This window comes from Dermochelys coriacea, chromosome 2 (genome assembly GCF_009764565.3).
Source record: "Dermochelys coriacea isolate rDerCor1 chromosome 2, rDerCor1.pri.v4, whole genome shotgun sequence".
NCBI lineage: Eukaryota > Metazoa > Chordata > Testudines > Dermochelyidae > Dermochelys > Dermochelys coriacea.
In genome coordinates this window covers 121,563,081-121,588,083 of record NC_050069.1, presented here as the reverse complement: position 1 = coordinate 121,588,083, position 25,003 = coordinate 121,563,081, and the positions used below count along the sequence as shown (strand labels likewise).

Below are 25,003 nucleotides of genomic sequence, written 5' to 3'. Positions count from 1 at the left end.
TCACTACCCCATTGAAGTAACTGTTGCATGGGGTGTAAATCAGGGCAGAATTTTATAAAATTTCAACTAAATAGCTCACTTCTCTAAATGTAGAGTGTTCAGCTGTCAATAGACAAATGTAAACAGAAGTTTATTTCATTGCACTTGAACCATTAAAGGACTATATTTTGTAGTTCTAATACCCTGTGCGCTTTAAGTATTCCTTCCTCATCTCATCTTGGACTAAGGATTTCTACTTTTTGCAAGATTATTCTCATATGGATGTGTGGGGAGCTGTACTTATGGAGCAAATCCCTGCGTACTGAAATGAGCATATATCCCTTGAGAGTCTGAGCCTGCAGCCATACACGGCACAATGGATGGTCATGTGAATAAGGCATTAGACTGCAACTCAGGAAATCTGGGCTCAATTTCCAGCCCTTCTACAGACCTCCTGTACAGGCATCACGGAACAAGTCACTTAATCTCTGTGTACCTCAGTTCCCCACATAAGGTAGACTTCCCTACTTTGCATGTTTTTCAGGTGCTCAGATTCAGTGTTGCCAACTCTATCAATACTTAGTATAGTTCACAAAGCCCCAGATCCTGGAATGCTATGACTATGTGAGAATATCAGCTTTCATTTAAGGGGGGGAAAGTACGTTTCTAACCTATGTGATGATGAAGAAAAACGTGAACCATAAAGACTCACAAATCAGAAGACAAATAAACAAATTATCTATACATAGTCATTTATAAATCATTTGTGGGGGGGGGGTTGACTCAATTTTTGAATGCTTGGGGTTGGCAATATGAGATACTATGGTGATGACTAAGGCTCCTAAGCACTACAGTAAAACAAATAAAAGAATAAAATAAGTGTCAATATAGATGACAGGTGCTGATCACCTGTAGCTGTCATTGAAGGACGCTCAGAACTTCTGAAAATCAAGCCATCCATACCAATGCCACTGAAGCCATGAATAATAAATATGAAATCTGTAGTCCTTCTATGGTGGTCACATATTGTCTCTTTAGATTAGTGAGCAATTGACATCCAGGGAGATGTTCTTACCGTTTTCACAAGCAGGACCTTGCCAATGGTGACTGCGAGCTGCAAAAGGAACACTTTGGCATTGGTAGGGGATGTCAGGGTGTGGCTGCTCTGGGGCAAAATCTCTCCAGTTACGTTCATGAGGTACCATGTAGTTTGACACCTGTTCAGTTTAATGAGACATTATTTTATTTGGCTGTAACCAGAATTCATGCTGCCTTTCACATATCATAATCTCCCATATTAGAAAGTGTCCTTAGTTCTGCATGAGACTTTTTGTTATTTGTTCTCCCATATCTCTTGTAGATCAAAGCATCACACAGACCACCTGGATGATATTTTGCCAAAAGGAGAAGGCTTTCAAATGAGCTGCATGTCACCATTAGTGTAAACTATAAACATGGCAAAATTAAAACAGGCAACTGGAGCACTGTTGCAAAACATTACTGTAGAATATCTATGTTTCATCATATGTTTAATTTCTGGCACCAGAAGTACTAGGGCAATACATCCATTTTTAAAAAAAAAAAAATTTTAATAAAACAGAGCTGTAATTCACATTTTAAAAAATCCCAGATGGATCAGCTGCCCTGTGGTTTCACGTGATGAAAACATTGCTTCCAGATTTCTCAGTTTCTTATAAAAACAAGTCTTTTTCCAAGCTGAACTAAATGGTGGTAGACCAGAATAGAAAGACCTGTAGTATAATATGGTCTTGCAAAAATTAGCTCAATCGACACCCAACAAACAAGCTAAAAAATAACACAACTGATCTGTACCTGAGCCTGTAGTGAAGTGTAAGGAGAAGTCATTGTGTATGGATGGTTCAGCATTATCTGTTGATCCTCTAGGCTGAGTTGTTTTGCTCCTACATACATGATAAGGATTAAAACAAAGTTACTAAATAAACCTGAAATAATCTTAAATAAACCTGAAAATGATCGACTGCAGAGAAACCTGTACAAAAAACCATCCTTAATAAGCAATCTCCTCTCTGAAGAGACCATCCTACACCACCCCTAAACACAGGGCTTGATTGTGCTCCATAGATACTGGCCTACAGACGGAGTGATGCAGAGGGACCTTTGGGAGGAATTCTGTCTCCCAGAGCTTCCCAGTGCATGAAGGAAGAACACCTGCTGTTCACATCCCTTCAAGGGGTGCAGCATATTTCCTTTATGTGCCTATCCAGCTCTGATGGCCAGTGCATAGGAGGGATGACTGCCTGCTGTGTGCCCTTTTTGGGGTGTCTTGAGGGTCTGGGGCTTCTACGAAAATAGGAGCACAGGGGAATGCCAGGACTGTGACTGTACTTGACTGCTATGCAGAGGCAAAGAGGGCTAGGGAGGATAATGCACTGCGCTAACCTTGCTCACCCCTGAAGTAGTCCGGCACAATCTGGCTCTTAATGAGTTCAGGTCTGCTCCACCTTTATTTGAAGTCCATTAAGCAAACGTATTTTTGCCTGTCTCTTGAGTGGTTAAGACAGGCATCACTTTATTTAAAATTGAAATAGAGGCTGTACACCCAAGATTAATCCCTCCAGTGATTTACATACTGCATGCCTGTACCTCCAACAAAGGGGTATTTTTTCAAATGCTACAATTCAGACTCCCACTGTTCTTTTTCAGGCAAAACCTCCAATGTAAGTCAAGGGGAAATTTATCCAAATAAGACGTACCCGAGTACTGCACATCTTGTTTATTGTATTGATTGCTACCAAAGTCTGACATGAGTGACTGTCTGGTTATACATGACATGAGTGACTAAGAGCACATTGGCCATCTCTTCATTTTTTGCACACTGGAAAATGAGACTTTAAAATGGATATAAAGCCTAAGATGGCCTACCTTTTTTAGCTCCTTCTGGAACTATTCGGTACACTTTATATGGATCAGAAATATCCAGCTGGCTTCTCTCAACCAGTTCTTCAAAGTCATTGCTCTTGTTCAAAGCACACCGGAGCCTTGTCTTCCAAGTTGGGGGATCTGGTTTATCAATGCCCTCTCTGAACTTTCCTTTAAAAAGAGCCCAAGCCTGAAAACGTTTCAAATGTTCAAAGAGAAAGAGGGAAAAATCAAGCTATAGGTAGACAATCACAAAAGCTGAAATTGCAATGGAGTGGGGAATGTATTCCCTGTGGGTTGATGCTAAAGTATGTGCGAGGTGGTTTCTTGATAAGGTAATAAAAACAGTATCAACGGCAAGAGAAACTAGTAAGAGAAAGAAGAAAAGTGAGCGGGCGAATGCAGAAATAACTGTTGTCTAACCATACAAAGGTTTATGATTACAGCTGGAGAAGGAAGGGGGCGGGGGGGGGGGGAGGAAGAAGCGGTCCACATGAACGCGGGCAACCCTGTCGTTAAACCAAAACCAAAAGCAAAAGCAAAAGCAAAACCGAGAGGGCTTGCCGAGGAAAGCCATTAACTGCATTAACCCCGGGAGAAACGGCACAGCCTCGCTCCAGGCGGCAACCAGCGACCAACGCGCTTGAAAGAGACAGACCCTGCGCCTGCCCTACGCCAGCTCCCGCTGAAGTCAAGGGCAAAACGCCCACTGGCTTCAACGGGGCGGGATGGGGCCCCGGTGGGGGCAGGCTGGCCGGAGAGCTCGGCTTGCTGTTCAGGGCCACGTCCTGCCCAGGGGAGATCCTCCCCCCGCCTTCCCGCTCCGGACTCGAGACCCCCCCCCCCCGGGGGCTGCAGGAGGGCAAGGGACACGCCCAGAGGGCGGGCGGGCGGCCCTCGGCCGCCCCCTACCTTGAAGAGGGCGGCATCCTCCTCGCGGTTGTAGTCCTGCTTGCCGGCGTGCTTCCAGGGGATGCGGAAGATGCTCTTCTCGTCGTTCTCCCACACCAGGCCCGGGTACTTGCCGCTGTCGATCTGGTCAATCAGCCACTGGCGGAGCTTCCCGTTGCCGCAGCTCACCGAGCTCATCCCGCACTCGCCGCTCTCCAGGTTCATGCCACGCGCTCGCCGCCACACGCCCCGGCACCAGCTTGGGGAGGGGAAGGGAGGGGAGGGGAGAGAGACGCCCGCTATCAAACGCCGCGCGCCGGCGTTCGCCGCCCCGCTCGCTGCGGCCTCAGGCGTGGGCCGGCCCGGGGCTGCTTAACTTTGCGACGGGGCTCGAGCCTGGGAGGGGGCCGGCAGAAAGTTCCTCTCCCCGCTGCACAGCAGCCGGCGAGCGCCTCCTCCCCTCGGGGTGAGCCGGCCAGGCCCTGCCGCCGAGAGCTGCTGCGTGGATGGGCCGCTCCTGGGCCCGGGGAGAGGGCGCGACTGCACGTGCCTCGAGAGACACGGTCTCTCTCTCTCTACCTGCTCCTCCCGCGCCTCTGTGTGTTTATGAAACACATACTGAGAGGAGAGCTGGGCACACACCTGTGTTCATATGTAAATACCCACTCCCCCCCCCCCCGGCACTGCTTTGAAAACCTCAACCACACATGGTTATAAATAGCGCCTAAGATCTCTAAGAGTGCGGGTGTATACATATCATGTCCTCATAACTACACACACACACACACACGGTGCATGCAGACATATGGTGCTAATTCACGAGTCCGCACAAGAAGGTCTATTTCAAACCCATACATGGAGGACAGAATGTATTCTGCATGCTTGTATCTATAATATTCAATTCAAGCAATACGAGACTATACCAATACCTGTACCTAAAAGTTGGTACAGACCGAGCAGACGCTAAACTTATCCCTCGTACAAGTACCTGCCCTACTTTGTCGAAGGGTGTGTAATAATCTGCATAGGCACAAATGCAAGACGCCTGTACACAGACGCACGTACTGAACAGATCTAAAACTGGATATCGACTGGAAGGATCCTGAATGAAGGAAATTCACACAAGCTATGAGTGGACCGGGAAAATGTACGGGTGATGCATTTTGACACACAAAGACGCACAGACACGCTGTGTAGCTGTAAGTGTGTGTGGCGCTCCCCGGCTTTGCAGTTTCCCTTCTGACTTCTACGCGGTGGCCAAGGTTTTGGTAATTGCGCCCACCTACTAGTGCACCGCTGCTGCCGAGCCTGGGACTTTTCCCACCACTACATTGTTCTAGTGAACATCATTTCCACGCAGCTGGTGGGGATGGGTCTGACCGACCGACCCACCCCGACACAGAGAGCGGAAAAGGTCATCCTGATCTCATAGCGCTAGAGCCTATTTCAGCCCTCGGAGAGATCGCCGTGCAGAGCACGGACCGGTTCCACCTCCGCTTCCCCGTTAGTGGCCCAGCAGTAAAAGCCTTATAATAACATTTACGAAAAGAGAGCGGATTGGGTTCCGTCCGGAGCCCGGGGTTAAGAGACAGGGATCATGCCGCCCCCTCCGGCTCCTACTGAAGTCAGCCAGGGCCTGCAATGCCAGCAGGCTCCTGGCGCAGACTGGGGCTCCCAGTAGCAGTGAGAACAGGTGTGTTACAGAGTCTGAAGGGTAGCAGCGAGCTCCCCAGCTTCCTCTTAGACCACGGCGTGAGGCCAGGCACATGTTTTAACCCAGAGCTGCCCAGCTGGCGTAGGTTAGGCATTAACTAAAAATAATTTTTAAAAGCCAGGAAGGAAAAGAAAATGACAGGGAAAAAAAATGTAACTTGATAGAATCCACCCCAAACTTCTATTTTTCCCCCCTTTCCAAAATAATAGCATAGTCAGAAAAATCTGCGTCTTGCAAGACTGGTGGGTTGCTGCTGGAAAGCAGACAAGGAAGGTAGGGACAGGAGATCGAAATGTGTGATCTCCTACCAGGTTCTAGCCACGACCAGGGTTGCATTAATTTAAGGATTGAAAAATATTATTTTTATCACACCCCCACACACGTTTTTTCAAGAGAGAGAGAAACAAATGAATATGTAAATTTGCTTAATTAGAAGCGCTGGAGTAACCCTTGTTCTCCTAGAATCACAAAAATTAGAGATGGGGGGGGGAGGACAAGGCTAGTCTATCCCCCCACCCCACCCCCAAAGGGCAAATGTAGGATCATTCACTCCAGCCAGGCTTTTAGAATGTATCATTTTAAAAACAAGAAATTCTGTAACTTTGTTTTCAACAGCAAGCCCCCCGCCCCGTCCCTCCCCGCATCCGACCTGTGGCACCTGAATTCATTTAATGCAACATTTTCACTAAATGCCCACGATCAACTGTAATGCTAGCTCAATAGATCCTCCGGCAGGCACTCTGTCCTGTCTGAGGGACAGCTCTACTAAGTCATGTCCGTTTCCAACTTCTGAGATCCCAAACAGCAATCGCTCTGGGGCTAAAGGGGTGAGCATATGGGTTGAAGAGTTTTCTCTTGAGAAAGCTACCGTGTAAAGCAAAGCGAGAGGGAGAATTTGGCAGATAATGCTCATTCAATGTGCTACACTCCTGGAACAGGATCAGATCACCACCTGCTTAAATAAGCAAAGAAATGCCCAATTCCCCCGCCCAGTTATCACTGGGGATGATCGGTCTCTTACCTCTTTCACCCAGCCGCTCAGTGCAGGAGGCAGCCTGTTTTCTCAAATGGTTAAAAAAGATATGAAACGACCAAACTGAGCGAAAGCAGGAACTTATAGGACTGAAGAGCTGGTAGATGGGGGGGCTGGGGGCGGAGTCTTACAGAGGTTGGACTGACTGAGGGATACAGACGAGCGCGGGGGCTGCATTGAAGCGGCGCGGGCTGCTGGGGGTTTACCTAGACTCAGTGACACGTGGGAAAAGTACAGCGCCTAATCGTTTTTATATACAGCTATACATATAAATAGAACGGGAAATCCCTGCCTGATCACCTGCTTTACAGCCAGCTTTATTTTACTGTAAACGACCCGTAGATCACACCTTATGGTGATGGAAGGCTTACAGTTTGTGGCAAAAAAGTCCTTGCCCAAGAACATTGTTTGTCCTTGCCCTCAGTGCAGCAGATTTAACCGAGGGACAGGAAGAGAATGGGGTGAAGAGAAAGGTAGGTGCTGCTGTACACACTGCCTGACATTCCAGAGTCACAGGCTGTCACACGTGGGCTACACAGGACTAGCTCCCCTTCCTCAACGCATGATCAGACGCACACGCCACTCCCCACGCCCTCTCTGTCACTTGGGCTTTTTTAAAAAAAAGTGTATTCAAAGCCAAACGGTATATAAGGTGAATAAACTGCAGCCGCCCCAAAAAGTCATGTGTACCCGACCTTGGGGGGAAGGGAGAGAGGAGGAATCAGATTCAGCTTGTTGCAATTCAGGTCTGCGGTAATGTAGTTCTAATCAAACCACTCCGATAAAGCCATCTGGATTTTAGAACAGCGCTAATCGGTGTATGGTTGGGGGACTCTTCCGACTTTCCTTTCTCACATCGATGGATTACACCTCAGTGAATTGGATTCTGAAACGGATATATTTTTAATGCTAAAAGAACAGACGGTATGGGACAGCCGAGGCTTTCATACACAGATCATGCACATGCCATTCATAGCGTCAGAAAGACATGTATGCAAACAGGAACGATCAAACTACAGCGAACGCTTTCTACGGAGCAAACCAAATCTCGCCCAGGAAGGCCCCTTTTAAACCGTGCAGTGACTGAACTCATGATATGCAAAGAGAGCGCTGGTTGTAAATGACTTGTTAATATCTTTGTTTAAAAACAAAACAAACAAAAAAATCAACTAAGAGACAGAGGAACTTCGCCAGACTCTCCTAAACTGAGCGCGGGGAGGAAGCTCGAGGTTTGGACTAGCACCAAGTCGTTTAATACCTTTCAGGTTTCACACACGTTTCACGTAGCAGCGCCCCCTCTCCCCCACCCGTTTTTAACATTTTTAACAGACATTCACATCCTCTGTTCTTAAATACCACATTCAAAACAGTCAGCGCACATTGATTTTGTGGCTTTCTATGTATAGGATACATACAGCGTTTAGAATATTAATTGCTAATCTTCAACGCCATCTTCTGAAATTTAAATGTAATTAAAGTCAAGGGGTTTTTTTAAGCACTTTTCGGTTTTGGTTTATAATGCAACTCAAAGCCATGTCTAAAATAAAATTTTAGTGCGAATCGAAGGCACTCACGTTCCAAGAACTCGGTAATAATCAACAATTAAATACACTGTTCACATCTGCAGCTATCACAGTCATAGACGTCTAAAACATCAAAGCAAGATAAGAAGTTCACAGCTTTAGCCATGGTTAAACATAGCCATGTAAAGTATCACTAATATTTCCCAGAAAAGGCCTGATTTAGATATTGTTCATTAGAAGCAAGGATGATAATGATGGTATAAAGAACTAAGGCAGAAATTTCATTGGATATATAAAGGTGTTGCATATTGATTTAGTTTAATTATAAAGGGAAACTTTCCCCAGTCTGAAAGAAAGAGCGCCGACCCAATGTGAAAAAAGTCAGAACAAGCCCTTCAGGATAGAACTAGATCCTTTCCCCAATTTGGAATAATGTTGTTTTTTAATCTTACTTTTCAGCTGAAGTTAAAATAATTATTAGAAAAACCGTTAACCCTCAAGAGAGAAAAACAGCAGAACTTGCAAAAAAAAATTTATGAAGACAGTACAGATGACCAACAATGTTTAGTTGTCTTTTATCAACTTTGCCAAAAGCATTCTATGGGAGATTAGCCCCAATTGCCAGAATTCTCAGATCTGGATGCCTAAAACTAGACTCCTAAATGCATATTTAGGCACTTCAGTAGAAGTGCCCTGATTTTCAGATGCACTGAGCAGCTGCAGTTCATATCAATAGGAATGCCAGTGCCAAGGGTTTCAGAAAATCAGGCCATTTAGGTGGATAATCAAACGTTTAGGGGACTAATTTTAGGCATCCAGGTTGGAAAACTGTCCAATAATTAAACTATGTTATTTTAATTAACTATTGCAGTATCAGACTGGTGACCTTTATAATGTGCATATTGTATATGCTGGAAATCCTAATCATCCACTGGCCTTGATTATGTTTTGAACAATACAGGAACCTTGCACATAATCTCCCTTTCTAGTGATCAAATATTAATAAAAGGTCCAACAGACATGACACAAAACTCACATTTGGCTTCAATGGAATTTTCCTGTATGAATACTGAATTTGCAGGCCCGCTGTCAGAAAGCTTGTATTATTTTATAACCCCTATATTAACCACACTTTTAAGGTCACTGACTAAACTATCTAAATGTTTGCCAGGAAAAGTGGCTGTTTCTTTTACATAGTCATTCACAAGTATTTCATGCACAGGGGACTGATTCAGCTTTCACATGCACACATGAAGTCCCTGCTGACTTCAGAAGGAATTGCACCCTTGTATCCATGGAAAAAAAATTAGGCCCATAATGTTTAAATGTGGATGTATGAAATGGTGCATTAGTCAGGGTCTAATAAGGTTGAGAGGATACTTGCATTAGAAAGTCCCGTTTTCAGAGGTTTCTAACTCATCCAAAAAAATTCCTTCCAAACTCCTTGGGCCCCATGTTTCCCTAGGCAAGTTATTTCCACGTAAATCAGTGTAAAGTCACATTTCAACTGGCAGAGTTTCCCTGGAATTCTTCTAGTATAAGGGTGAGGTTTGTCCCCTGGAGAAGAAGCTGTGAGCTCTACCGCCTAAATCAGAAAGTTATAGGGGAAATATGCCAGCAGCAAAGGTTTACTCTTACTGAGGTCCCTTGGCTCCACTGTTGCTAGAGGCCCCTGTACAGTGCCATTCATTCAGGTGTTCCCCCAACTGTGACTACCCTGAAATCCCCTTAGGGGGTGGTTAGAGGAGAAGGGGAGTTCCAAGCTGCACAAGGGGAACCTGTGTAAATTACTGCAGACTATTGGCCATGCTCACTAATACATTATTCCAGTTTACACCAATGTAACACCATTGGTTTCAATGGAGATGCACCAACATAAAATGGGAGTTATTACTATTAATCATGTTTATTGCAGTAGTGCCTAGGGATCAGTCAAGATCAGGGCCCCATTGTGTTAGGCACTATAACAGAGGGCAGTAGCTAGTCCCTGTCCAAAGACTTTACAATTTAAATAAGTAAGTAGGTAAGGATTAATGCAATGATGATTCAGGCTCTGTGTATGCATTAAAGGCCCAATCCTGTACCCTTTGAGTCAATACAGGTTTAACCATTGACTTCAGCTTGAATAGGATCAGGCCCCTAACTACTCCCCTTCCTGTGAGTAGGTGTGGATCCCTTAAGAGGTGTCGTTGATTTGTTCCTTCTCTCAACCAAATCCCATGGTGCAGAGGGCAGGGAGCAGGAGGCTCAGATCTGGTTTATATGAGCTTTGCCTAGTACTGAATAGCTCTGCCAAATTTGAAAGAAAATTAAACTGATGAAGCCATTTTTGATTTATAGCAACAAAAACGCTACCACTTATGTCTAGGGCCCTATCAAATTCATGGCCATGAAAATTTACACATCACGGACCATGACATTGGTCTCTCACCGTGAAATCTGGTCTTTTGAGTGCTTTTCCCCATGAAATCTGCATAGTATTGGGTGAGACCAGCACTTCTCAAATTGGTGGTCCTGAACCAAAAGGGAGTTCCAGGGAGATCGCAAGGCTATTTTAGGGGGAGGCGGTATTGCCACGCTTACTTCTGCATTGCTGCTTTCTGAGCTGGGTGGCCAGAGAGCGCTGGCTGCTGACTAAGGACCCAGCTCTGCAGGCAGCAGTGCAGAAGTAAGGGTGGCAATACCCTACCATGCCATCCTTACTTCTGCACTGCTGCTGATGGCGACTCTGCCTTCAGCACTGGGCTCCTGGCCAGCAGCCACCGCTCTCCAGCTGCCCAGCTCTGAAGGCAGCGCCGCTGCCAACAGCGGTACAGAAGTAAGGGCAGCAGTACTACAACCCCACCCACTAACCTTACCCCCCCCCCACAATGCCTTTTTAGCTCAGGACCCCCACAATTACAACCCATGAAATTTCAGATTTAAATTGCTGAAATAATTAAATTTATAATTTTTAAAATCCTATGAACTTCAAATTCACCAAAATGGACCATGAATTTGGTAAGGCTGCACTTATGTCACCACAGTTGGAGCTTCAGTGTCAGTGTTCTTTAAGAATTCAGTTAGCTATGTTTCAAAACACCAACTATTTGGTAAATGATTTAGAGTAAATTTTTAAAAGTGCCCAAGTGACTTAGGAGCCTACATGCCATTTTCAAAAGTGACTTAAGCACATAAAAGGATAAATCCCACTGACTTTCAATGCTTTTCAAAAATGTTATCCTTAGGGCTTATCTGCATGAACATTTTAGTTCGAGGCAAGCTGAAGCGTGAATCTGCTTTCATTAGTCTGCCTCATTCTGTAGGTTCTTGTGGACCCTGCTGACATGCATGAAGTTTGTTAGTAGACTTTGATCTACCCTGCTTTGAAACAAGAGTAGATTAAAGCACACTAGCAAACAGTTAGTGTGAGTCAGCAGGATACACCAAAACAGTTAGTATGCAGCAGGCTAGTGGGGGTTAGATTCACACCCTAGCTTGCCATAAACTAAATGTTCATATAGACAAGGCCTTAGTCCTTAATGCACACCAATTCCCAGGACCAATCACAGGCTATAACTATTTTAAAATAAACTTTGAATAATTTGTCCTAGGGCAATAATCCATTTTAACAATTTTTGAAAAGTCTTGTTGGAAGAAACCGTATAAAGTTATTATGGAGGGCTACTTTTATCTGCAAGTATAAAGAACTTCCAAAATTTATATAAGATCTGTCTACATTTCTAGGAGTGTCTAGTTTGATTGATTACAAATTAAAAAGAACTAAATACATCACCACACCATGCTAGCTATATTTCTAACCAATAGTACAATCCTTGGGTGCAATCCCGCAAACACGTAAGCAACTAAGCAACTTGGTGTCATAGTTCCAAGGCTGCTGCACCTGTATTCCTGGTTCACCGTCCCTCGCAGGCATCCACTCTAGGCTCAGGCTCTTGAGCCATCACTTATCTTGGGCAGAGACCCATGTCTCTCCCTGCTAACAGGGTTTTTTCCAGATTGCACAGTTCCCTGCTTATACAGTGATATCCCCAGCAAGTCAGACTGCCTAAACGGGCCAGAATTTGATTTTTGCTTTCTCTTTAAAGGCTCTGAACAGCTGTAATTGCCAGCAATTACAACTTATCATGCAGCCCTTTATAAGCAAGCACATTTATTCTTAAGGCCAAAGCATTACAAAGAAAATATATACAATCAATAAAAGAACCTGCTCTCATGCTAAAAGCTTACCAGACTTACAGGGTCCTAAAAGGTCAAGTCCTTCTATACATATGCAGCAGGATTGGGCCCTGCCTTGGCTTGAACAGAAGGTTCTGTCTGTTTGCTGGATTAAAGAGAAGGCCCTGAGTCAACAAACTCAGGCTGTTTATCCAAAGGTCCTTTCTGTGTTGGTCTCTGGAGAATCCAGTTTGAACTAGTATATGAGGGCCTCCCTAAGAGATAGTACCTCTATGAGGAGGTTACAACCTGGGTGATTTGTCTTCACCACCACCCATTGATTTTAGTTCCTGGAGGATCTGTGGCAGCCCTCCCTTCTGGAGGGAAACACAGCCATATATATACCATTCATGTAAAACAATGGATTCCAAGGGGTTGCAATCTTTGTCCCATCTTCCCCATGAAGAAGTTGTATACAATCAGAGCCCACAATAATACATATACTTAATACCATAGCATCTTTCAAAGATATCACAAGAAATTGCCATATCTGTCACACTTGGGGTCAGATTTTCAAAGATATTTAGGCATCTAGTGGGATTTTCAAAAGTTCCTATATGAGTTAGATATCCATCTCCCAGTGAAAGTCAATGCCAATGAAACTCCCCTATGGCACTTCTAAAAATTCATCTAGGCACCTATTGACATCTTTAGACACCTAAATATGTTTATAAATCTGGCTCTTGTTGCCTAAGGCTAGAATTTTCCAAAGGCTTAAGAGTAGTTTCATTAGCCTTGACTTTCATTGAGAGCTGGGAGCCTAACTCTGTGGTCTCTTCAAAAATCCCAGCCTATGAGTTTACAAGATGAAGTCCTGTAGGCTAGAACAAGGTTCAGCCATAAAAACATATTTACATAGCAAGATGGACTCTCACTTTAACTATGTTCAAGACTATGGTGTTGAAACCAGGTCACAAGTCCTAGTTGTTTTTACAATGTAGTAAAAGACCCCAAAGTTGTCAACACAATTCAAGTGTTTAGAGCAAGAACCTCACAAACTCAGTTTCACACCAGAGCAGCATCTGGTAGTGTTTTGATGAACTAACTTCCACAGTAAAGAACATCTGGATCCTAAACATTCTCCATTGCTATATTTTTATTTATTTATTTATTTTGCCATGAGCACTGGTGATGTCTTATTTAGATATAGCTTCTACAGCCGCTCTTCCTGATTTTATGACCTACTGTGCTTGCCTTTCATAAAATCCCCATATCATATGACTAATTATGTAATAATTTAAAACATTTAAAAGCAAAATACCACAGAAGTAAATGTAACTAAATCCCTGCATGACTAAGTAGAAAAAAAACACATGCAATTTTATATTTTCTTACTACTTTTGTCCAAATTTGTTTACATTCTTTCCTTTTATTTCCCTTTTGCTTTGTAATCTAGTGATCTAGAATGTTTCTCAAGTCTTCATATTCCCCTAAATTAATGCATGTTCTAAAAAGAGTTCTCTCATATGTAGTAACATCTGAAAGAGTAGTTGCAACCTTTTTTTAAAAAGAAAATTTAAGTAGATTTTCTTCTGAGGGTGGTTACTTTTTGCCACATATGGTGACATCCTCTCCTAAACTTCAGAAATGGTACATCGCTGGCTGTGGAAGTTTCACTGTACTGCTGAACTAACATATCTCCCTTCTTAACTCACAAGGGGAAAAGGACAGTTCGTCCTCCATGTCTATAGAATCCGGCGGTGAAATCCTGACCTCAGTGAAGTCAATGGCAAAACTCCCATTGACTTCAATGAGCCCAGAATTTCACCTCTTGCCTCTCTATTGAGAGTCAAAGGGTGCATATTGGTTCCAGTTGGAATGGTGCTATTTTATAATATGGATACCTGTCCACCAGGAACTGGACTGAGACCATAACCCTTTTCACATATGGTAGGATACCAAATGGCCATCATCAGCTGGTAACAACGAGAGTTGGATGAACTATTTACAGTACATGTTGTATTTTAGTTATCAACTAGAGCTCTTTCTGCTGCTTGTGAATTGTCTGCAGACAGATCACATTTTCCATAAATATATTCATTGTGCAAAATGATTCAAAGATTGTACTATGCAAATATTTCAGCCTGTGCAGTGCTCGCAAATTGTTAACTTTGCACATTGCTTTGAGTATTTGATATTTGAAATTGGGAATTTGAGTTGTTTTAACCAAACACGCAGATTACATGGTACATTTTGTTCCCCTGATGAATGAGTTTAACTCTTAGAATAAGATTTCTGGCATGAATACTCAGGATTATAAGTAAAAAATTCACTTTCTATATTTTGTAATGTTTGCGTACACTTTGCTGGTTAGTAAATAATCATGTTGGTAAATTTGTTCTTAGAACATTTGTAAAAAGTGACCACAAAAGGGGTGTGAACACAAGTGAAGCAAATTCCTTGAAAAATGGGAATGCTTACAAATAATCCCGCATTGTGTGCTCAGCTCTAATAATTACATTTGGCTACTACCAAACTATATCTGATTATTTGAACCAATCCCATAGAGGTAAAAAGCTGCATATTCATAACGCTTTTCCACTGAGGGACTATCATGAATTCCAGTGTGAGCAGATTTTCAAAACCTCTCCGGTCCCATTTAGGCATCTTGTCTACACTAGAATTTTCTTTGGTATAATTTATGTTGCTCAGGAATCTGAATAACCCACACGCCTGAGTGACATACATTACAGACTAAAGGACTGGTGTAGACAGCGCTATGTGAGCAGGAGAGCTTCTCCCACCAACATAGCTACTGCCTCTCATGGGAGATGGAGTAATTAAGTCAACAGGAGAGCTCTCTCCTGCCAGCTTAATGCAGCTGCGCCGCTGCAGCACTTCTAGTGCAGATGCAGCTTAAATGAAATGGCCACATTGTGAAATATGGTCAGCACCTAGGGACTTACACTGAAAAGAGCTGAGAACAATGGAAGTTGCTGAGGCTGAGCACTTTTGTAAATCTTGCCATATTATTTTACTACTGATAAAGCCAATAAAATCAATTAGTCAATTTTAGCTGTTTCTCAACATTGACATACCTTTTATGAGAGTTATACTGGCTACAAAAGTATCTCACATCCCACCTCTATTTTCTAGTTATTTAGTTTGTACTTTCTTCAACATTTTAAACATTGCTGGTCACTCTTATATCAGTTCCCCATCTGAAAAAATTGGGATAAGTGCTTTTCTACACAATAGGGAAGTTGTGGTGATAAATATCTTAAAGATTGTAGAACATTTTGAAATCTACTGATGAAAAGCAAAATGTACGAGCTAGACATTATTATATGGTTATAAAATCCTCCCCCATTTCCACATCATGAAGATGGTCCTGTTCTCAAACTGCTGTATTAAATTCCTTAACTGGAATCCAACTGGTTAAGGTTATTAATTCAAAATGTATAGGAGACAATGCAATTATCACAAGAATCCTTGAATCCAGATTCAACTAAATTACAACATTTAGTATCCTCTAGTTACTTGCCTATATCTTGCTTTTATTCTTATAGACAATAGAGTATTGTCTTTGGATTGAATTTATTTTAATATACGATTATAGTCTTTATTTATTGTTAAGTATTGGACACTTCATTTTCCAGACTTTTTATATCATGATATTGTCATTCGATTAGTGATGACAAAAACTGATACGCTTTTTGTACCTTGAGACACAGAACTTTGGAACTTTCATGTTAGTGACAGTAGCTGACAGGAAGTTAGCGCAAGACCTCTGAGATCCTGTCTCTGCCATGGAGCAGCATACTGTAAGGCAGCCAAGGATGAAAAGCATCTATAGCTGGATATGAATTCTTTCTGGGGAATTGGGGTGGATGAATATATTGGCAATGATTGGAAATATTGCCAGAATTCTGACTTGTTTAGTTTACAGCTTGTAGTTAATTGTCCAAATGTAGAACTAGGAATTTTTTGGCTTTTTTTTTTTTTTTTTTTTTTTTTAAAAGGATGAGGAGGGCAGGGGCAGGGAATGCAGAATCAGTGACACCATAATGAATTTTCAAAATATTTTAGTTTCACCAAATTGTTTCAGTAAAAATAAAAAAACAAAAATGAAATGAAACATTTCAATTTTTTTGGTTCATAATTTTTCATTCCAAAAATTCCTTTAATTTGATTTAAAAGTTTAAGATAGTCAAAAATCAAAACAAAATGGTTCACTTTTGTCAAACCAAAATAGTTTGTTTGATCCAAAGTGAAATTCTCTTTGAGTTTTTGATTCACAAAAAAAAATTTTTTTAAATTTAAAAATTGGTTTTGGTTCAATCTGAAAGTTATTTTATTGTTCAAAATTGCCTGCAAACCATAGCTCCTTTCAAATTTGCTTTCAACATGTATGAGTCCTTTAGAATGTATCTATGTTTCCCAGCGTATTGCCTTGCCTCCTATCAAAGCATATCTGTCCATAACAGCAAATCTAAAAAGCAAATTCACCCTGAGTGGAATGCAATTTGGGATAATGGTTTTCATCAGGCCTGAATTTAGCTCTAAAGTGTTTAGACTTAGACTAAATTTAGATTCAAGCCAGCCAGAGTCTTTCTACTGACTTTAAGGAGAGCTGGATCTGGGATGTATTTTGTATAAATTATATATGCCTAACCATATTTACCATATACAGTGTCTTATTGGATTAATATTTTTATTTTGCCTATGTACTTTTACAAGGTAATCTATCTAATTTGCTGTAGATATCTCCATGTCTAGTTCTATTTAAGGAATACCCACTAATTATCACTGGGAACATCTACAATACAGCTACTATCCTGCCACTATTCCAGATGAGATTAATGTATGTATAATGTCAAGGGGAAAAAATCTGTTGTGGGATAGCTCATGTGCAGTGCTGAGTAATGTGCATCTCATAACCTGAGTATGACATATATGCCACATATCTCAGGCCCCCCTTTCTCATGATTATATTTCTAAGAATTTAATTATTTTTGTTTTGGGAATATTATTGTTTTTGACTTGTGCAAAATATTGTCTTGTCTTCAGGCTGTCTTGTATCTAGACATTTTTCCATTTAGGAGTTTGTTCTATCCTCATCCCTGCAGTAATCTGCAATTGCAGATTACTATTAAAGAATTATCCTTCATTAAAAAAATGAAAAGGAACTATATGAAAAAAATTACCTGTATTTGGAGCACAGATATTAGCTTACATTTTCCTTTCACGATCAGTTTAGCTCTCTAACATTAGGCTCTGACTTCTGCACACATGTAATTTACCTCACATGAGTAGTTCTACTGAAGTCAATGGGACTATTTAGGTAGGTGGAGTGAAATGTGTACACAAGGCTATGTCTACATGTGCTATATCTGTCTACATCTCTTCCATCAGCATAATTAAACCACCCCCACAGAGCAGCAGTAGTTATGTCGGCAGGAGAGCTGTCCACACTAGCACTTCTGTCGGAGAAACTTATATTAGTTAGAGGGGTGTTTTTGAGATATAGTGTAGATATAGCCTAGTGTAGACATAGCCGAGTATTTTCAGGATCTGGGCCTGTGTAAACTCCCAACTACTTGAATTCTCATATGAAACTGCCCACTAATTTCTTTTGACACCCTTTTCCCATGTCAAGGTACTTGATACGCATCATTTGCACATGTCACCTGCATATCCACGCTCATTTTAAAAAAAAAATTTTCTTAATTTGATTCTTGTGAAAAAAGAAAAGCAGGATTTTTGTATATCAGGTAATCCTATATTTTTTCCTATACGTTCAACTCACTGACATGCCCCATGAGTGCTATTACATTTTTTTCCACTCTCAGGAATATTTTACTGGTGTTTGGTCTGCTCGTCACATTTAATGCAATTGTTATCATGGCATGCTATCAAAGTAGTAAACGGAGCTGGCGGTACCTGTCATTATGAACAACATTCTTTTGTTCTGATTTTAGACTATCTTAAACTGTTTTAAATCAAATTAAAGGAATTTTTGGACTGAAGTTATGAGCTAAAAAAATTTTTTTGGATAGCAAGTTGTTCACAAAACTATCCTGATCTCCATGAATATATTCATTATGAATAAGTATTTGCCAAATCATTTTCAGGTTATAGCTAATTTGTGAACTCTTCACTTTCATTGATATTACAGCCCCAAAACAACTACTATAATAATCTATTCTTGCTGTCTGCACAATACATCCTATAGAATTCCTTCTGACTATTCTTGTAATGGACAGAATTCTTCCCTAGTACATCAATGAATATTATTGAGCCAATCATTGTGGCTGAACTAAAGCCTATCTTTTAGAAAGACATTTTGATAAAAAGACTCCAAGTGATGTGCTAAAAATTCATGGACGCTTCATGGATTAGCATTGCTGAACACTCACAGGTCATGTGACTACTCATTAGTAACTAACAGTGCCCGAGACAGCCGTAAACTAAACTAAAAGATTTCATTCACAAACATGTTTGCAAATCATGTTTGTCTTATGAAAATATATAGAGACAGGAAAAGTATCACCAGGAATGGTTTCTTCTTTCAGTAATGGCCCTCATGACTGCAAATTGTATTCATAACAAACATAATCCTTCTGTTTTGTGATCTGGGTCGCATGACAGATTACAATTTTACACAATTCAAGATTTCATTTATTTAAAACATTATGGTTAGGAAGAAAATGTCTCCACACTGAACTTCTGCAGTGTGAGCCTGCAGACAGATTGTAAGAGCTCTGAGAAGGGGGATCTGCCCCCTTCATTGCAACAGGTTATTAACCCGAATTATGCCAATTTGTGCATCAACATTGTCAGCCATTTTCAGCTAATCATTTCATCAGAAATACCCAGCTAATATGCAGATCATTATTGTCCACAATATCCACTCTTGTTGCATGCAATGGCAGATACCTTATAAGGGGCAGGAAAATGCACAGGTCTGAGCAACAAGTAATCCTACTGTGCATCTTATTTCCAAACGCCATCTCATATTCTAAGCACACCATGTGAACGAACCCTTCCTCAACAGCGAAGGAGAAAAATAAGTTCCCTCTTGTTGAGTTTCTCCAGCCCCTACCAAAAACAATACACTGCAGGTAGGCTTTTTTGCTCCCTACTCATGGGCTGTATTCTATGCTCACTCTCTCTGTAAATCTCACTGATACCTACCCTATTCACAGAATAGCTTTAACACACGTTCTCTAGTACTTTTTGTCCTCATAGAGGTGCTGCTAAGCGGCTGCCAAGTAGGAGATGATAGACAAGCTTTAAGAGGGAGCGTTCACACGGGATGTGTGACTGATGTTCTTGGTGGGGTGGGGCTTTCTTTTCAGTGCAGTTGGAGGGTGGGGTTTGACACATTTGTTAGGGTGGTTGTTCATACAAGAGGATTTTGGTACCACGGGGATGTGGCGTTACTCTGCCACTGTTACAATCAAAATTGGGTCTCCGATGAGAAATTCTGAGGCTAATGTCTATACTAGAGACCTTAAAGTGGCACAGCCATGGGTGGCAAGTGAAGCTTCCCCAGGGGGAGGCCAGCCCCCTGCCCACCTCTTCTGGCTGAGGCCCCACCCCCACTCACTGCTCTCAGCCCCTCCCACGGCTCCGGCCGGGCGGGGGTGGGGGCGGCTGAGAGCTTGGTTGGGGCCACGGCGGGGGTGGGGGCGGCTGAGAGCTTGGCCCTGGCTGGGACTGCGACGGAGCTCTCAGCCCTGGCTGAAGCACCAAGTTGGGAGCCCCTCCCCCGTAGCCCTGCCCCCATTCCACCTGCCCTCCGCCTCTCCTCTCCCCCTCATGGCCTTGGCCGGGGTGGAGGGGGAGGCGGGGCCGAGAGCTCCGCCAGGGTGGGGGGCAGAGGCTGAGAGCTTGGCCCCGGCTGGGACTGCGGCAGAGCTCTCAGCCCTGTCCGGAGCGCCAAGCCCAGAGCCCCTCCCCCCGTTCCGCCCGCAGCCCACCCATCGCCCCATTCTGCCATACAATCGTGACGGACAGGACAACGGGATGGCAAGATTGCAACTGGGTCAGTGTTAACAGGGCTCGCCTAGCACAGTGGCTGTTATTTTAGCAGCATAACCTTTAGTTTGGAGAGCTGATTAAAAAAAAACAAACAATAAAACAAATAGGGACTCAAGTAATTTAACATGCATAATGTGTTTAATATAGGTTAGTTGTTAAGGTGGGAATGTGTAAATCAGGTGAGAGACACTCAGGCCATGTCTACACTACCACTTATGCCCATGTAACTTATGTCACTCAGGGGTGTGTTTTTTCATGATGGTACATATAACTGGTACACATAATATGTGACATATATAGTCACATTCAAGGTGCAGAGGGTCGGCTAAACATTTGGTAGGTATCCATATTTTGTCTTCATCTTAAGAAACAGGCAATTGCGTTCTCCACACAAGATGATTACTTTTTTCGTCTTTCTCCTTGTAATTTTCCATTTGTATATAATCATAAATGTTTAAAAAGAGTAAAAATACAAATACCACAACTTATAAAAAATATAGCCTAACTCTGGAATATGAAGAGACAGGAGAACAATGTGCTCTCATTTTGAGACAACCCTTTGGATATGTAAGTGAGCTGCACAATGGTTAAGGTGGTGGTTTCCAATTCTCAGAACATGGCTCCACGTTCTAGAAAAAACAGTGAACTCCTGCAGGCAAACAGTATTTTGTTCTTTCTTTCTGGGTTGACATAATCTATTTCACTTTATATTTGGGCCTTAAAATCGATGCACACACATGGAAAGCAGGCAGTTGCATGCTTATCTACTACAACTTGCCTAAAGTGGGCTGCAATAAAAGTGGAGTTGGCATCTCTGAGGTATGAGAGGAGAGATCGTAGCTGAAGTATTTTTATCAATAATTCTAAAATGGATACATAATATTACATGATGGTGGAAGAAGCAATAGTCTTAATTTTCTTCTAAGAACACACAATTTTTCAGTGAACAGAAGCTTTGCACCATGACTGAAACGATAAAATTGTGACTTGAGTCATTTTATCATTGAGTTATCATTGAGGATGACTGTGAGAGGTTCTGAAACCATCAATTCCTATTGACCCCCATAAGAGTTGACGATGCCCATGCCCTGGCAACACTGTTGATCTTACTTGCATGAAGATCATGGGGGGAATCCTCAGATGGTGTAAACTGTTAGCTCCATTGAAATCAAGAGAGCTATATGACAATTTACATCAATTGAGGATCAGTCTCCATGTTTGAGCATCATGAACATCTCATGGGTAGTTCTTTAAATGGCTTCTGTATATCACTGTATGCTGGTCTGATTGCTAGAAGCATAGAGCTAGGCAATTTTTGGGGGGGGCAAATAATAAACTTGCCAAAAAATGCATTTTGGGGGGCCACCAAAACTATTCATAAATTTGGGTCAAATTCAGTGAATGGTTTTCGCTGTTTGGTTTAAAAAAAAATCAAACCTTTCATCATTTTCAAATCAACATTTCATTTAGAAAAAGTCATTTCAAATCAACATCTGAAATTTTTCATTTGAACCACATGAATTTTTCAGTTTTTTGTTTTGGTGCGAGGGGGATCATTTGTTTTGTGGAGGGAGGTGTTGATTTTTCAGTTCAGCCACTCACCTGAAAAAAATCAATTATTGGCTGAGCTCTAGTAACGAGTCTCCACTGTTCCTCTCATTGATTCTAATGGGAGCCGTGGATGCTCAGCATCCCTGAAAGTCAGGTGACCCCTATTCCAAGATACCATTTGTGTATATCCCCTTAATCCTTACTGAGTGTATAAAAAATGTCAGGAATTTCTCCTGGGGTGGAGTGGGGGGGAGAAAAGGAAGGGTGGCCGTCTGGATGAAATATTTCATGTACCAGTTCCAGGCGACTTTGGCCATTTTCCGAGAGTTTCAATGAAGAATGTTTTTGCTTAGGGTTTTTCAGAGACATACAAACATTTTTAAAGGAATATGATATAGCTTGAATATATAATGGTTGACAGTGGACTTCTATGTTTATCCAGACTGCTGGTGGGCAAGGTGGGGCATGGTTTTATGACGCCTTTATCCTAAAGAGTGGATTGTTAGGCTACAGTAATTCACCCCCATTCCCACCATTTTTTTTGTTTGTTTTTTGTTAACTGCACAGGATGTTCTTGTGCGCAGAGATTTCAAAGCAATTATTACACACTGACTTACTGTTGGTTTCTCACAACCCAGAAAGTAACGTCAAACATGAGATCTATTGCCTTAGCTAGTAAACGAATGCACTATGTTTTTTCAAAACCTTTAAAATCAATGTATGGGGTATTATGGTTCATTCAGCATAAATATTTTACAGTTATGTAACAGCTGAGGATCCCAAAGCACTTTAGGAACACTCAGATACAACTTCACAATACCTCTATGTAATAACATTCATTTTTAGAATTGGGCTAATAATTGACTAATTCATACAACAAATGTAGCGTGTCTTATTTTGTGATTTGTGCATGTATTTTGCTTGCATTTATTATTAAAAATTTTCCAGATAAGGGCATGTCTGCATGGGGAAACTGATCAGAATAGCTAATGCAGAATAAAATATTCTGGAGTAGCTCGTTGTGTACACACTCTTATTCCGGAATAGCTTTTAATTCATACCCTACCTGGACTAACTTCCTCATGCAGACAAGCCCTAATTCTTGGTCTAGGTCATTTACAAACAGTGCACTGTATTTTCATTCATAAAGTGAGGTGTTTTGATTACACACACAAGTCACCCACTATATTTCTGTTGACTCATTTTTGAGTGTAAATTCATTAGATTCAGGGTTTAGGTGCAAATACAGTTTCAATTTTGATATTTGTTTTCTGCAAAAAATCTGTAATATTCATAGTTGAAAATCTAAATGAAGATTAACAGATTATTTTTGCAATATTCACCCCATCCTAATCATATTATTGATATATGTACACAGTGATGCAGAGAAGGCTAATGACTTACCCATGGGTACAGAGAGAGTCTTTGAAAAGGCATTCCTACTATAAAAATGATGCTGGCAATACTGACACTCTCTTCTACACACAAACACAAAATCAACCTCTCCATCTCCCCCAAAATTAAATTAATAAAACCATTAAAAATCAGAAACAAAACCTCCACACCAAAGTTCTTACCCCCCAAAAAGGGGATGAGCCAGAGACTCCATAAAGTCCACAAGGGACTTTGCTACTGCTATTGATTTTATGTGGTAGTACAGTGATAGGCGCCAGCATAAAACCTTAACATAGTCAGTATGAACCTGGACTAGATCCCTGGTATTCCAACTCCCATTTCTTTTCACTACACCAGTAGGAAACACTTTCTCCTTTTGATTAATCTGTTTATTTTACTCTCGAGGCATTTAAGTTTTGCTAAAAATTTTTATGAACATTTGCTGTTCTTCATTTAATTTATCCTTTCATTAAAAACCTTCAGTCATCCAGTCAAAGAGCAGAAACAATGCCATATGGTTTACATGACCAATCATATGAACAACACACACTGAAAGTGCAGATACGTGGAAAACTGTTTACCAGATATAAATAATGAATACATTCACATAAATCAAGACCTATTCAAGAACAATTTACTAACCCAGCAAGGGGCTAAATTCATAATGCACATTTTCATAGTAAATATAATCCTTTGATCGATTTGCTATTTCGATGGACCTTACCTCCAATCCAGCCTTTCCATCTTGAAATCAGATAAGCCAGAGATTCTGCCTCTTCAAGGAAAAGGGCTATCACTTTGACACAAAATTTAAAACTTCTAGCTTTATGAGTAAATTGCAAGCATTTTGTTTGTAACCCAGGCACCATTTCCATTTTTAACAAAAATGGTTAAGGAAGAAAAGCTGGGTTTGTGTTGAATAGCACCTTACCCCACAACTAGTCCTATTGAGTTATCCTGTTGAAGTCAAAGAGTAAGGAACTAATCCCCATGAAAGGTTGGAAGATTCTGGTCCATAGTAAATAAAGATAAAAGGCTTAATGTGATCTATTATGATGATTTAAAGTCTTACTCCATAAGAAAAAGCTGGTTTAAAAATGCAAATTATTTCTCAAGGTAAATTGTAAAAAAAAAAAAAAAAAAAAAAGGTTATGAGCTTTTTTTATTTTTATATGGAAAAACCCAACCTCCCTAAATTTTTCTGTTTTCAAAAATCTTTCTTTTTTAAACCAAAACCAAAGTCTCTAAAAGTTTTCAAATTTTGGTTTTCAAAAGCTGAAATATTTTACCTATTTATTACTTCAGCAACTGATTTTTCCTTTTTTAAAAACAATGGGGGGGGGGAGGAAATCTCACCAAAAGGAAAATTTTCTTCAAAAAATGATCATTCTGGTCAAAAACCATCTTTGTCAAAACATCTTTCAATGCACAAATTTCAACCAACAGAACACCTGATAATCAAAGAGGAGATGCATTACTGCTGACGCAATTACAGGAAAAAGCTGGAGACTGGCAAAAAGATTTTAAAAGTCTGACATTTTACTAACCGCAAATTAAAGTGCGTATTACAATTTTAAAACAGGGAAAACACTTGTGCTAAAGCATCATATGACAATATATTTATAAATGCAATTAACATGGTCCCATCCTCATTGAAGAAAGCTTTTAAAAACAGTAACATCAAAGCAATCTCTCTTTATGTCTCAAATATAAATAAACTAAAAGAAGTCATGCATGAAATGTGACTAGCCTGAGGAACACAGGGGCAAGAAAAAAAAAAATCACAAAAATAGCAAGCTGCCAAACAAAGTA

General features: G+C 41.2%; 1 protein-coding gene across 4 annotated transcripts in view; it reads right to left on the bottom strand.

Moving 5' to 3' along the window:
• LOC119852107 (interferon regulatory factor 4) overlaps nucleotides 1–25,003 on the bottom strand; it is a 122,773-nt gene that overhangs the window by 14,713 nt on the left and 83,057 nt on the right. For 3 of the 4 annotated variants that reach the window (XM_043508390.1, XM_043508391.1, XM_043508392.1), the window contains 4 exons: nucleotides 3,793–4,030; nucleotides 2,884–3,070; nucleotides 1,813–1,901; nucleotides 1,055–1,196 (listed from right to left, as the gene is read on the bottom strand). In XM_043508390.1, coding sequence (XP_043364325.1) covers nucleotides 1,055–1,196; nucleotides 1,813–1,901; nucleotides 2,884–3,070; nucleotides 3,793–4,030 — 656 coding nt within the window. Of the gene's footprint in view, nucleotides 1–1,054; nucleotides 1,197–1,812; nucleotides 1,902–2,883; nucleotides 3,071–3,792; nucleotides 4,031–6,506; nucleotides 6,662–25,003 lie in introns of those variants that run through there. The other variant, XM_038393044.2, reaches the window with a different exon arrangement.